Consider the following 15,462-nt stretch of genomic DNA (forward strand, 5'->3'; position numbering starts at 1 on the left):
GTATAATATAGCCAAGAGTCATGGATACATTGGAATTCTGACTAATTCTTATGTTGCGTTTATAATGTGTTACAGAGCCAATGTTCTCCAGAAATGTGTTTGGTGTGGGTTCACAGAGTGTGGCGCATATTAGTAAGAGTGTTAAAGACAAGTTGTTTTATATCACAACCATCAGTGCGATCTGTATGGCTGTGGAAGAAGACCCTTGGTTTACACAAAGTAAAAGCAAAAAAAAAGTCTCCGGCATTTTGGAAATGACGACAGGGGAAGCGTCACTTGTGACGTTGCGACTTTGACCCGGCGGTAAAAGTAAGCATGTGCTAATGAATTTTGGGAGTGAGTTTGACCCGGCAGTAATTCTTGGCAGGTGCATTTTACATGCCCGGCGGCTATAGAAGGAAATACGGTAGTTAGCATCATACTAGTGTAGGCTTTTGCTATTGTGTTGTACTTTATGCTGGAATACAAAAGTGACTTTTGACTTGCTCGGTTAGCAGCACTATTATAGCTACAACCTAATATTACATTTTAGTATCATGCTCGGTTAGCAACACTAGCATAGCTATTAGAGCTACATGCTAATATTACATTTTAACATAATGCCTGCACTGCAAAAACTGAAATCTAAGTAAGATGAAATATCTCAAATAAGGGTGGTATTTGCTTATTTTCTGTCTGTTAAGATAATTCTTCTCACTAAGCAGATTTTATGTTAGAGTCTTTTACTTGTTTTAAGGGTTTTGCTGCTAAATGATGTCAGTAAGATACTTCAGCTTGTTTCCGACATTTTATGACCTATTTTGAGTAAAATATGCTTAAAACTGTTTTTGTCCAAGCTTCCAAAACACACCCAGCAATGGTCCACAGGAAGGCGGGAAAGAAGAGGGGGAAAAGGCGGCCAAAATGTTCAAAAGTCCCAATTGTGTCCAAAATACCTCCCTGCGGTTCCAGTCCCACGAGTCCCTCCGCCGGCCACACAAATCCCGGAATACAAAAAATGTCCAAAACGCACCCAGCAAAGTCCTACGGGAAGTAGGGGGGAAAAATGAGAAAAGTCAGCAAGAGTCCCCCAAAAATTTTCAAAGTACCTACCCAGGTTCGAGTCCCACCTGGGTTCGAGTTTGAGTTTGAGTGCACACTCGAACTCGGGTGGGATTTTGGAACATTTCACTGACTTTTCTCACTTTTCTCCCCACCTTCCCGTGGGACTTTGCTGGGCGTGTTTTGGACACTTTGGGCATCCCGGCCGGCGACGGAACTTGTGGGACTCGAACCTGTGTAGGTATTTAGAAAATTTTTGGGACTTTTCCAACTTTCATCCCCCCTCCCGATGGGACTGGGCTGGGTGTGTTATGGACATTATGGGCATCCTGGGACCTGCGCGGCCATACATAAGATTTTATGGGCGGCATGGCGTAGTGGGTAGAGCGGCCCTGCCAGAAACCTGACGGTTGCAGGTTCGCTTCCCACCTATGGACATCAAAGTCGCTGCCGTTGTGACCTTGGGCAGGACACTTCCCCCTTTGCCCCCGGTGCCGCTCACACCGGTGAATGAATGATGAATGAATGATTGGTGGTGGTCGGAGGGGCCGTAGGCGCAAACTGGCAGCCACGCTTCCGTCAGTCTACCCCAGGGCAGCTGTGGCTACTGATGCAGCTTACCACCACCAGGTGTGAATGAATGATGGGTTCCCACTTCTCTGTGAGCGCTTTGAGTATATAACAATAGAAAAGTGCGATATGAATCTAATCCATTATTATTATTATTATTATTATTATTATGTTAGAGTGTTTTACTTGTTTTAAGTGTTTAGGTCCTAAATGATCTCAGTAAGATATCACAGCTTGTTGCTGAGATTTATTGACCTATATTGAGTAAAACATGCTTGAAACGAGAATATCAAATATTGCAAAGCTGTGTCATCAACACTCACAAGTATAAAACTACTTTTTAAAGTAGGAATTTCTTATTTCAAGAATGTAAAACAAAATCATGACTTTGACACAATTGTTTCTCATATTAAAACAGATGACAGCCAAATACACTTTGCCGTTTTATTTTCAATGAAACAATAGAAATTACGTACTTGTATAGTAGTACACTTGTTATTAGTGAGAATATACTTATTTTGAGGTATTTTTGGGTTCATTGAAGTTAGCTAATTTTACTTGTTTTGGAAAGTCTTGACAAGCCAAATTTTCTTGTTCTATTGGCAGATAATTTTACTTAGTTCAAGTTAAATACCCCTTATTTTTGTATTTTTTGTCTTGTTTGTGAACACTGACTTTTTGTAGTAGGGCTTCACGGTGGCAGAGGGGTTAGTGCGTCTGCCTCACAATACGGAGTTCCTGCAGTCCTGGGTTCAAATCCAGGCTCGGGATCTTTCTGTGTGGAGTTTGCATGTTCTCCCCGTGAATGCGTGGGTTCCCTCCGGGTACTCCGGCTTCCTCCCACTTCCAAAGACATGCACCTGGGGATAGGTTGATTGGCAACACTAAATTGGCCCTAGTGTGTGAATGTGAGTGTGAATGTCGTCTGTCTATCTGTGTTGGCCCTGCGAGGAGGTGGCGACTTGTCCGGGGTGTACCCTGCCTTCCGCCCGATTGCAGCTGAGATAGGCGCCAGCACCCCCCGTGACTCCACAAGGGAATAAGCGGTAGAAAATGGATGGATGGATGGACTTTTTGTAGTGTGGTTAGAAACACTAGCATAGTTACATGAGCTACTTGCAAAAATTTAATTTTAACATCATTTTAGGTTAGCAACACTATTGTAATATTAACATAAGTTAATATTACATTTTATCATAATGCCTGTTTAGCAACACTAGCACAACTATGTGAGCTACATGCTAACATTACAATTTAGTTTACCAATAGCAAGACTACCAAAGCTATGAGAGCTAAATGCTAACATTATTGTTTAACATCATGTTAGGTTAGCAACTCTATTATAGCTATCAGAGCCACAATCTAACATTACATTTTAGCATCATACTAGGTTAGCAACACTACCATAGCTATTTGAGCTACATGCTAATATTACATTTGAACATAATGCCTGGTTAAAAACACTGGCATAGCTATATGAGCTATTTGCGATAATTACATTTTAACATCATTTTCGATTAGCAACACTCGCATAGCTACAAGAGCTACATGCTAATGTTATATTTTAACATCATGCTCGGTTAGCATATACACTGAAAACAAAAACAATACCAAACTTCCCCATCGGATAATTGGCAAAGCTTTATTTCAAGACTGCTTCTCTCATAAAAGGTCATGGGTGTACATTGAAGGGGGCTCATCCAGCTAGTGTAGCGTTAGAGGTGCTATCATATCTGCGAGGAATGAGTTTTTATTTATTAATGAAGTTATCAAAAGTGATCTTCTCGTAATAAGGGACATTAAAAGTCATTCAAAATCCAAAATGAGGAGGATTACTGGCCACGTGAAAGTACTGAGTCGTATCAGCCGGTTAGCCAGTGTTAGCAGTTAGCTCCAGTCTTTAGTTTGTCCCCAGCAACAGATTGTGAAGATGCTAAAGAAAACTTCTGCTGGCCTCATCAGACGTCTTTAATTGTTTATTGACTTTGCAAACGCTCTCATCTCATCAGGGCAATTACCTCAAGGCCTCCTTTAAACCGCACACCTAATCTGACTTGTTTTGCCTGTCTAAACGCTCCAAAGTGTTTCAAGTCGGATCTTTTCGCATCAGATTCAGGCCTAATCAGGAAGTAGTCCAGAATCGGATTGGAATGTGATCTTTTCAAATGTGACTTCAGCACAACATTCGGTTTCCGTGATCAAAGTCTATTTCAGACGACCAAATTTTCAACCGCATCACTCGTCAATAATAGGCTACATGTAATATACGAAGATATATTTGGATTCCGAAGTAGTGATTGTTGATGGACCAGAATTGACGCTGTGGTGTATTTGTTTACATGTTAGGTAAAAAAAGCTAACATAGAACAAACACGCTGATGTTTGTGTCTCCTCTACCTAACAGCTATACAAATATTACAACCCTCCCAAATGGCCATATTGGGGCCTGTGCACGTTTGCACTCGGTTCTGATATAGAACACACTGTACTTGCAACAGTCAGCTGGGAAAAAAATCTGATTTGGAAAAATTCCGATTTTGGGCCACTTTGGCCTGCAGTGTAAACATAGTCAGTGAAGGAATGTTCTAAGCTGCCAATGAAAACAAAATGGCGAGGGAAAATGCTAATCACGTTGCAGACGCTTGCGATACCAGCAGCCCTTCAGTTGAGTTGCCGCAGTAATGCATTGTAACAACTGCTTCAGGTACGGGTCATAGTCCCAAGTCAGGCCTGGTCAGATGTTTAGACCTGGACACTTGTCCTCCTTGTCTTGGCCGATGTTTGGGTTTGGCTAACAGTTTTTAGGCCAAGTCAGACATCTTGACCTTGTCTAAGGGTTAAGACCGTGATCAAGGCATGACTAGTCTGTTGTGGAGATCCTCTGAAATCTGGTGAGATGTTTCATTTACGAGTCTTGGGTTTTTAGTCACAAGTCAGACATGGGCACATGTTTAGACCTGGTCACTTGTCATCTTGGAAAAGGTTATAGTTTGGCAAACAATTATTAAGCCTATTGGGATGTCTAGACCTGAGCTAAGGTTTAAGAACTAGATAGATTAAGGCCTGTCTTGTCGGGTGTCAAGACCTGGTCTTTTGTCAGTCTAGGAAGATGTTGTGGCAAAGAGTTTTAAGGCCTAGTCCGTGGTCAAGACCTGGTCTGAGGTTTTTAGACTCAGATTACGTATTGACAAGTCTGTTGTGGTGAGCCTCGAAAACCTGGTCAGATGTTTCAGGTATTGGTCATGTGTTTTAGTCCCTAGTCAGGCCTGGTTAGATGTTAAGACCTGGCCAGTTGTCATTGTCTTGGAATAGGCTATGGTTTGGCTAACAGTTTTTAGGCCTAGTCAGCCCTAGACCTGGTTTAACAACATCCTCCTCGACCTGGTCAGATCTTTCAGGTACGAGTCATGTCTTTGTAGTCCCAAATCAGGCCTGGTCAGATTTTTAGACTTGGTCACGTTTTATTGTATTTGAAAACATTATGGTTTGGCTGACACTTTTTAAGACTACTCGGTTGCAGAGACCTGAGCTAAGGTTTAGAAACTAGCTGGATTAAGGCCAGACTAGTCTGTCGTGAAAGTCTTGTCAGGTGTCAAGATGATTAGACCTGATCACCTGTCTGTCTAGGCAGGTGTTTTGGTTTGGCAAACAGTTTTTTAGGGCTCGAGGTATTAGATGTAGAATAAGGCCTGACTAGTCTGTTGTGGAGATATTCCAAGACCTAGTCAGATGCTTCAAGTACAGGTTATGCATTTTAGTCCCAAATCAGACGTGGTCAGATTAGACCTGGTCTTTGTCTTGGCAAATGGGTTTGTAAACATTTTTAGGCCCGGGGAGATGTCAAAGGTGATGAGATAGCACTAGACCCATATTGAGTTCCGAGGGCTTGGTCAGGTCAGGTTTAGGACTGGACTTAAGTGTAAACCACTTTAAGTGCTGATGTTCAAATATGGAGGTTCATTTGTGTCTTTATTATGAAAGCTTGTTTTTCACACTGAATTTTTCGGGTTTGAATTTTGTGATCTGAATTTTTTTTTACATCAAATTATGCTGACACGTTCATTGAAAAAAAAAATTCAGTGTATAAAAATTAAATGTATAAAAATTCTGTGTACAAAAATTTAATGTATACAAATATTAAATGTATAAACATTTGGTGTACACAAAGTAAATGTATAAAAATTTGGTGAACATAAATTAAAAGTATTATAGTTTGGTGTATGAAAATTAAATCTATAAAAATTCAGTGTGCAAAAATGTAATTTATACAAATTCACTGTACAGAAATTAAATGTATAAAAAAGTGGTGTACAAAAGTTAAATGTACAAAAAATTCTGTATAAAAAATTCACTGTCCAAAAATTAAATGTATAAAACATCAGTGCACAAAAAATAAATGTATAAAAATTTGGTGTACAAAAATTAAATGTATACAAATTCAGTGTACAAAAATTTTATGTATAAGAATTCAGTATGAAAATATTAAATGTATAAAAATATGGTGTAAACAAATTAAATGTATAACAATTTGGTGTACAAAAATTAAATGTATAATAATTTGGTGTATAAAAATTAAATGTATTGTAATTGTACAAAAATAAATGTAAAAAAATTAAATGTATAAAAATTCAGTGTAAAAATGTTGAATTTTTAAAAATTGAGTGTACAAAAATTAAATGTATACAAATTCAGTGTACAAAATTAAATGTATAAAAATTAATTGTACAAAATTAAATGTACAAAAAATCTGTGTAAAAATATTAAATGTATAAAATTCATTGTACAAAAATTAAATGTATAAAAATCCAATGTACAAAAATTAAATGTATTATAATGTACAAAAAATAAATGTATAAAAATTCAGTGTAAAAAAAATTCAATGTATGAAAATTCAGTGTAAAAATGTTGAATGTAAAAAAACTCAGTGTACAAAAATTAAATGTATAAAAATTCAGTGTACAAAAATTAAATGTATAAAAATTAATTGTACAAAATTAAATGTATAAAAAAATCAGTGTAAAAATATTAAATGTATAAAAATTCAGTGTACAAAATTAAATGTGTAAAAATCCAGTGTACAAAAATGTTATGTATAATAATGTACAAAAAATAAATGTATAAAATTTCAGTGTGAAAATAATAAATGTATGAAAATTCAGTGTAAAAATATTAAATGTATAAAAATTCAGTGTACAAAAATGTAATGTATAAAAATTAATTGTACAAAATTAAATGTACAAAAAATCAGTGTAAAAATATTAAATGTATAGCAATTCAGTATAATTTTTTTTTATGTATGTTAAAATTTAGTGTAAAAATATTAAGTGTATACAAATTCAGTGTAGAAAAATTAAATGTGTAAAAATTCGGTGTACAAAAATTAAATGTATAATCATTTTGTGTATAAAAGCCTCCAAAAACATGCACCTGGCGATAGGTTGATTGGCAACACTAAATTGGCCCTAGTGTGTGAATGTGAGTGTGAATGTTGTCTATCTGTGTTGGCCCTGCGATGAGGTGGCGACTTGTCCAAGGTGAACCCCGCCTTCCGCCCGATTCTAGCTGAGATAAGCACCAGCGTCCCCCACGACCCCAAAGGGAATAAGCGGTAGAAATTGGATGGATGAAAATGTATAAAAATTCAGTGTAAAAAAATTAAATGTATAAAAATTCAGTGTAAGAAAATTAAATGTATAAAAATTCAGTGTACAAAAATGTAATTTATGAAAATTAAGTGTACAAAATTAAATGTATAAAAATGTATTGTACAAGAATTAAATGTATACAAATTCAGTGTACAAAAATTAAATGTGTACAAATTTGGTGTAGAAAAATTCAATATACAAAAATTAAATATATAGAAATGTATTGTACAAAAATTAAATGTATAAAAATTTGGTGCTTCAAAAAGCAGGACTCACTTCCGGTAAATTAAGGCTGAAGCAATCGATCCTGAACTGTACACTGAATTTGTTCACAAAACATTCAGTGTAAAAAAAAAAAAAATCCATTATAAAGGCACAAATGAACCTCCAAATTCAAAGTTGAAGTGGAGGTCAATTAGGAGACAGACTGCACGCCTTTAAAAGTTGTTTTGTTTATTCACATTCTCTTCAACTCCTCCTACTCTGAATATAATACATCTTCCTTTGTGCTCAAGACTGTAAAAATAATAAGGAGAAGGAGATCAAAGGTGGAACACAAAGTTTGAGCCTCGCGCATTTAATTGGCTCCTCAAGGTCCGAGCCGTGCGCCTTTATTTTGAAATGAAGCACACTTCAGCTTGGCCTCGACCTTCTTCCTTCTCCACCGGCTGAGCTCCTCCCACTGGACAAAAACCTCTGTTGGAAAGCATCTTGCTTGCCTTTTATCGTCTACCTTTTTGCAAAGACAGGAAGTGGTTGCTGCGTCCACTTCCTGTTTGTGGTGTACACCCTGCGTCAGATGTAGTACTCCTTTATGTTAGGTCCCATGTAGTGTTACCTCAAGTTGTATTACATGTAGTACTACCGCATGTTGTATTACATGTAACACTGCATGTGGTGTCAGATGTAGTACTCCTTCACGTTGTCCCTGACGGAGGCGGCGGCGTGCGTGCGCATCTCAGTGCGGTAGTCTGTGTACACGGCGGCGGCGGAAGCGGCGCCCTCCCGCTTGACCTCACTCCCCCTGGCCTGCCGCCGCTGGTAGAAGAGGCGGGCGGCGGCGGCCACGGCGCACGCTCCGATGAAGACGGCGGCCGCGACCACTCCTGGGGGAACATTGGCAGCTCGTTACTCTGACAGTTGATCACTTTGATGTCTTTTGCAACAGCTTTTTATCAGATACACACCAGAGCAGATAGATGCTGGCAACGATAATTGATTAAACTGCAAAAACTGAAATCTAAGTAAGATGAAATATCTCAAATAAGGGTGATATTTGCTTAATTTCTGTCTGGTAAGATAATTCTTCTCACTAAGCAGATTTTATGTTTGAGTCTTTTACTGGGGTTTTGCTGCTAAATGATGTCAGTAAGATACTACAGCTTGTTTCCCACATTTTATGACCTATTTTGAGTAAAATATGCTTCAAACTATTTTTGTCCAAGTGTCCAAAACACACCCAGCAATGGTCCACAGGAAGGCGGGGAAGAAGAGGGGGAAAAGGCGGCCAAAATGTTCAAAAGTCCCAATTGTGTCCAAAATACCTCCCCGGGGTTCCAGTCCCACGAGTCCCGCCGCCGGCCACACAAATCCCGGGATACAAAAAATGTCCAAAACGCACCCAGCAAAGTCCCACGGGAAGTAGGGGGAAAATATGAGAAAAGTCGGCAAAAGTCCCCCAAAATTTTTAAAAAACCTACCCAGGTTCGAGTCCCACCCGAGTTCGAGTTTGAGTTTGAGTGAACACTCGAACCTGGGTGGGATTTTTGAACATTTCCCCGACTTTTCTCACCTATCTCCCCACCTTCCCGTGGGACTTTGCTGGGCGGGTTTTGGACAATTTGGGCATCCCGGCCGGCGACGGAACTTGTGCGACTCGAACCTGTGTAGGTATTTAGAAAATTTTGGGGACTTTTGCTGACTTTTCCAACTTTCATCCCCCCTCCCGATGGGACTAGGCTGGGTGTGTTAGGGACATTTTGGGCATCCTGGGACTTGCGCGGCCATACATAAGATTTTATACTTGTTTTAAGTGTTTAGGTCCTAAATGATCTCAGTAAGATATTACAGCTTGTAGCTGAGATTTGATGACCTATATTGAGTAAAATATGCTTGAAAATAGAATATCAAATGTTCCATAGCTGTGTCATCAACACTCACAAGTATAAAACTACTTTTTAAAGTAATAATTTATTATTTCAAAACAAAATCATGACTTTGACACAATTGTTTCTCACATTAAAACAGATGACAGCCAAATAGACTTTGCCGTTTTATTTTCAATGAAACAATAGAAAATACGTACTCGTATAGTAGTACACTTGTTATTAGTGAGAATATACTTATTTTCAGGTACTTTTGGGTTTGTTGAAGTTAGCTAATTTTACTTGTTTTGGAAAGTCTTGACAAGCCAAATTTTCTTGTTCTATTGGCAGATAATTTTGCTTAGTTCAAGTTAAATACCCCTTATTTTTGTATTTTTTTTTCTTGTTTTTGAACACTGACTTTTTGCAGTGTACGGAGTCTGTGATGCATGTACTACTGCAGTGTTACCACCTGTTAGTACCGCAGTGTATTTCGGCTTTACTGGACACAACATTAGGAACACAATCTTATGAGATCAATACAACTTTACCAAATTAATATTTTTTATTATACATTATTATATTTTATCATATGGAGTATATATTTTAATAAATAATATATGTATATTTATAATGATGATTACTAAATAATTAGTTGATAATCAATATTACATAATTATTCAGCAATAACTGATAAAAATAACTTTTATTTATACTACTACTACTAATATAATAATATATATATATATTTTTTTTAAAGATTTATTCAATCTGGAAATACTGCTCAAATATATAATTTATAATATTATACATAAATGTATATATATAATTATAAAATAAATAATGAAAAGTATATTGTATAATACTGCGATGAGGCGGCGACTTGTCCGGGGTGTACACCGCCTTCCACCCGATTGTAGCTGAGATAGGCACCAGCGCCCCCCTTCCCCAACAGGAATAAGCGGTAGAAATGGATGGATGGATATCGTATAATAATATTTTTGCAATATTGATTTGTTTATTTTGATTATATTTTATTCAAGATGCTGGCTTGATACATTTAATATTTAGAAAACCAATCTTTAGAAAAATATAAACTTTTTTAAACATTTTAAATTTGAGATCTCAAAACAATTTACTGTACAATAGGACTATGGAACCATTTAATTTATATTTATTTAGGAAACAAATCCATTAAATATAAATTAAATATTAATATCTGAAGATTTTCTTAAAATGTAACAAATAAAGTATTAATATATACCTTTAAAATTTGGTTTTAAATTTTATTTAATAGTATTACTACTAATAATAAATATGTTTTTTTTTACTTTAAAAGATACATGCTGCTCAAATATCAAACAATGTTTTGTTATTATTTATAAAATGAATAATAATAGATGTATAATAACACCTGTTCAAGATTTTTTTTATAAATTTTAATAATTGGGGGGAAAAAAGCTCAAAATGGTCTGTGAGTTTTCCTTGCCCTTATGTGGGCCTACCGAGGATGTCGTGGTGGTTTGTGCAGCCCTTTGAGACACTAGTGATTTAGGGCTATATAAGTAAACATTGATTGATTGATTGATTGATTGAAAATTGTCTGTTAAATATATTATCTATAAAAAAAAATATGATAATAAAAATAATATTTGTCATTTAAAATTTGAAACAATATACAAATTGACTATGCCACCATTGTTTAAAAGTTATATTTATTTTTTTTTTAATTTACAATAAATCTAAAAAAAACTATTATTAACTGAGGATTGACCCAAAATTAAGCGTAAATATTTAAAACTAATATTTTTGGTTACTCTCCGATTGACAGAATTGTGTAAATTATTTTATTTTATTTTCAATGTGAATATAATAGTCACCTCAGATTTAATGGATGCAAGAATCAATTTACAAATATCCCCAACAGTAATAAAAAGCTTAAGCGTTGTCAATGCCAAACATAACCGTCGGTCATACTGGTTGCCACAAATCAATATGTGTGCGGCAAAAGCTGCCATCGATTGGCGTCAACAAGACAGATTCTTTTGTTGACGTTTGCCGTCTGCTTTCTCAGGAAGAAGGAGAGGACTCTTTTAGTCGCGCTACTCTTTTTGATGACGGAATAAATCCTCAAGTAAACCTTGTTGATATTTCCTTTCCGAGCGCCAACAATGTGTGTCGGCGAGCAGGCGTTACCTGCGATGAGCGCCACGTCGTTGTGTGCGTCGCGATGTTTCTTTCCCTCCTTCCCGGGCAGCGTTTGATCTGCAAAAAAATGAAGAAATGTTTTTTTTTATCAGAATAAGATGCTTAAGGTTTTTGGGGGTTTTTTTTGACGTGAAGGCAGGTAAACATGGAGGAACATTTCGGATTATAAAAAGGTGACATACGTGTTTTCTTTGACAGGGAAAATTTACAGACTTTTACACACATCATGCATTCATTTATTTTTAAACTTTGAATAAAATCGTAACATTTGTAAACTTTGAATTCACAATGTACGTGTTTCCATAAGCATAGCCAATGTAACCCTTTTCTTTCGTAAACATGGAAGACAAGTAGTCGAACATAAAGTGTTCTCTATGTACATATTTTTGATAAAAAAAAAAGGTGTTCGATAAATTTAATGTACGTGTTTTCGTTAATTAACAAATGTAGAGTCTTAGACAATGGGATGTAAGGTTTTTGTAAATATTGAAGAAAGTTAGGAGTAACATAATGTATGTGTTTTCTACGAAACTAACATACACATTTTTGTAAACATGAAAATAAAATGTGTTCTATGTGTTTATTGTACATATTTTCGTAAAACTAACTAGAGTCTTTGACAATGGGATGTAGGGTTTTCGTAAAAATTGAAGACAAAAACTGACATTGCGGACGTGTTTTTTTTTTTTTTACAAAAAAATGTACAGTATATATAAATATAATAAACGTGTTTTCTTTGATAATGAAACGTGTGTTTTTGTAAACACTGAAGACAAGTTCGAGTAACATTAGATGTGTTTTTGAAAAATATAATCCACACATTTTTTCTAAACCAAAAAAAATGTATTTAGTGTATTTGTTTTTGTAAAACAAGTCAATGTTTTCGGGAGTTTGAATCACTAATCGATACTAAAGAAGGTTTTGTAAACAAAGAGTCTTCAACAAACCTAACGTATATTTTTAGCAAATATTATTGACAACTTCTAATTAATATTAATTGTTCTAATGAATTGGTCTTTTAAGCATTTTTGCAGAAAAAATTAAGACAATTTAGAGTTCTACAAATGTAAGGTACATGTTTGTTGTTCTTGACAACAGTCATTTACAGATTTCTAATTATGTAGGATTTGTAAACACAGAAGAGAGTCTACGACAAATTTAACGTACATTTTTAGTAAATAATAAAGACATTTTTGTATGAAGTTCATCATTCTAATTCATTTAGTCAATTCTAAGCATGTTTGGTAAACATCGAAGAAAGTTTAGTTCTTTACAAACGCAATGTACATGTTTTCTTTGAAGACAAGTAGTCAATCATAACGTACGTGTTCTCTACGAAACTTACGTACAATATTTTGTAAAATCCAAAAAATGTCCTCTATAAATTTCATGTATGTGTTTTCGTAAAACTAGCCAACGTAGAGTAGAGTGTTCGACATTAGGATGTAAGGTTTTTGTAAATATTGAAAAAGGTTCTGAGTAACATAATGTACGTGTTTTCGACGAAACTAACATACACATTTTTGTAAACATGAAAATAAAATGTGTTCTATGAATGTATGGTACGTGTTTTCTTAGACAACTACAATTTACGGACAAAAAACATTATGTATAAATAAATAACAAAAACAAGAAATAAAATGTGTAAAATCATAATTTTCGTTAAACATTGAAGACAAGTAGTCCAACATAACAAACATGTTTTGTATGAAAATTACATACAAATCTTTGTAAAAAAACAAACTTTTATTAATTCAATGTACGTGTTTTTGTAAAACTAGCCAATGTAGAGTGTTTGACAATGGGATGTAAGGTTTTTGTAAATATTGAGGAATGTTAGGAGTAACATAATGTACGTGTTTTCTAGAAAACTAACATACACATTTTTGTAAACATGAAAATAAAATGTGTTCTATGAATGTACGTGTTTTCTTTGACAACGACAATTTACGGACTTCAACAAACATGATTAAATATATAACAAAAACGTGAAATAAAATGTGTACAATCATAATTTTCATAAACATTTAAGCCAATTCATGACATACATGTTTTTATAAACGTAATCCGAAATGTTTTTTTCTGAAAAATTAAAACAAAAAAGTATCATACATTTAAATGTACGTGTTTTCGTAAAACAAGTCATTGTATTTTTAATATTAATGTAGGTGTTATAAACATTGAAGAGTCTACGACAAACTTCACGTACATTTTCAGTAAACATTAAAGACAACTCTGTATGAAGTTATTCATTGTAATTATTGTAGTTGTCAACTAACCCATTTTCGGCATTTTTGCAAAAAATGGAAGTGAAGTGAATTATATTTATATAGCGCTTTTCTCTAGTCACTCAAAGGGCTTTTACTGTTACGCTTGTGTGGCATTGTAATGCCGGATTCGGTCCTCCGTGGATGCGTCAGCAAGAACACAGCAAAAAGGTAAGAACTAAGGGATTTATTAAACAAAAGGAGCTATGAACAAAAATACTGATACAAATAGAAAAGGCAAATAAAAGCGCTAGCATGGAAAGCTAGGACAAACAAACCGAAGCACAAGGGCACCAAAAGGAAATACAAAACAACTAGCGTGAAAGCTAGGAATAAAAATAAAGCTTAGCGTGAGAGCTAGCGAAAACGAGAGTGAGAGACAAGTCGTAAACAGATGTATGTGAACAAAACTAAGATCCGACAATCAGTGAACAGAAAACGCTGGCTTATAAACAGGTGGTGATTAGTAAAGACAGGTGTGCTGGAAAAGAGAGTAGCAGCTGAAACTAATGAGTGACCATGGAAACGAACGAAACAGGAACTAAGTATGTCAAACCGCAGAGTGATATAAAAATGGAACAAAAATAACAATACGGTGATGATCCGACCATCGGATCACAACAGTATCCCCCCCCAAAAGAGACAGATACCAGATGTCCAAAAAAAAAATACAACAAAGAATGCAAAGAAAAACTAGAACCCCCTCCCCACAACAAGAAAATCCGCAGAAGAAGGGAGGGCGGAGGGTCACCAGGTCGCGTGTCCCCGAATCCACCGAGGAATAGCAATGTGGCGGCGGCGGATGGAACGCCGCTGCCGAAAAAGTTTTGGCGGCCGACCTTGAAAAGGCCACATCAGTGGCCGCCTTGCAGGATGAGGTGCACGGCGAGGCGGACGACCTCGCAGAGGCCACACCTGTGGCAGACGTGGAGGAGGCTTGGCAGCAGCAGACGAAGGTGCGGGGGCTGCAGCCGAAGCAGGTGCAGAGGCCGGCGGAGGAGCAGGCGCAGGCTTCAGCCGAGGAGCAGGCGCAGAGGCCGGCGGAGGAGCAGGCGCAGGCTTCAGCCGAGGAGCAGGCGCAGGCTTCAGCCGAGGAGCAGGCGCTGGCTTCAGCCGAGGAGCAGGCGCTGGCTTCAGCCGAGGAGCAGGCGCTGGCTTCAGCCGAGGAGCAGGCGCTGGCTTCAGCCGAGGAGCAGGCGCTGGCTTCAGCCGAGGAGCAGGCGCTGGCTTCAGCCGAGGAGCAGGCGCTGGCTTCAGCCGAGGAGCAGGCGCTGGCTTCAGCCGAGGAGGAGGCGTTGGCTTCAGCCGAGGAGGAGGCGTTGGCTGTAGCCGAGGTGCAGGTGCTGCAGCCGAAGAAGGCGGCGTCGTGGAGTATGGCGTAGTCGTCGCCGTCGTGGAGGTCGGCGTAGTCGTCGCCGTCGTGGAAGAAGGCGTAGTAGTCGGCGTCGTGGAAGAAGGCGTAGTAGTCGGCGTGGAAACCGCAGTTGTCGACGCAGGTGTTGGAGTGGGTTCCAACTTAAGAGCTGGTGCGAACTCCAGCTTTGGAGCTGGTGCTGGAGTGGGCTCCAGCTCTGGAGCTGGTGATAGAGTGTGCTCCAGCTTTGGAGCTAATGCTGGACTGGGTTCCAGCTTTAAGGCTGGTGCTGG

At 37.3% G+C, this 15,462-nt stretch overlaps 1 protein-coding gene across 1 annotated transcript in view; it reads right to left on the reverse strand.

Annotated features, from left to right (window-relative positions):
• Positions 1-7,692: 7,692 nt before the first annotated feature.
• The window catches only part of LOC133538166 (contactin-associated protein-like 5), a 309,867-nt gene continuing 302,097 nt past the window's right edge, over positions 7,693-15,462 (reverse strand). The window contains exons 23-24 of the mRNA XM_061879527.1: positions 11,537-11,605; positions 7,693-8,362 (exon numbers count right to left, since the gene is read on the reverse strand). Of these exons, the coding sequence (XP_061735511.1) occupies positions 8,157-8,362; positions 11,537-11,605 (275 nt within the window). The 3' untranslated portion in view covers positions 7,693-8,156. The remainder of the gene's footprint in view (positions 8,363-11,536; positions 11,606-15,462) is intronic.

The sequence above is a fragment of the Nerophis ophidion genome, linkage group LG19, assembly GCF_033978795.1.
Source record: "Nerophis ophidion isolate RoL-2023_Sa linkage group LG19, RoL_Noph_v1.0, whole genome shotgun sequence".
NCBI classification, from domain to species: Eukaryota; Metazoa; Chordata; class Actinopteri; order Syngnathiformes; family Syngnathidae; genus Nerophis; species Nerophis ophidion.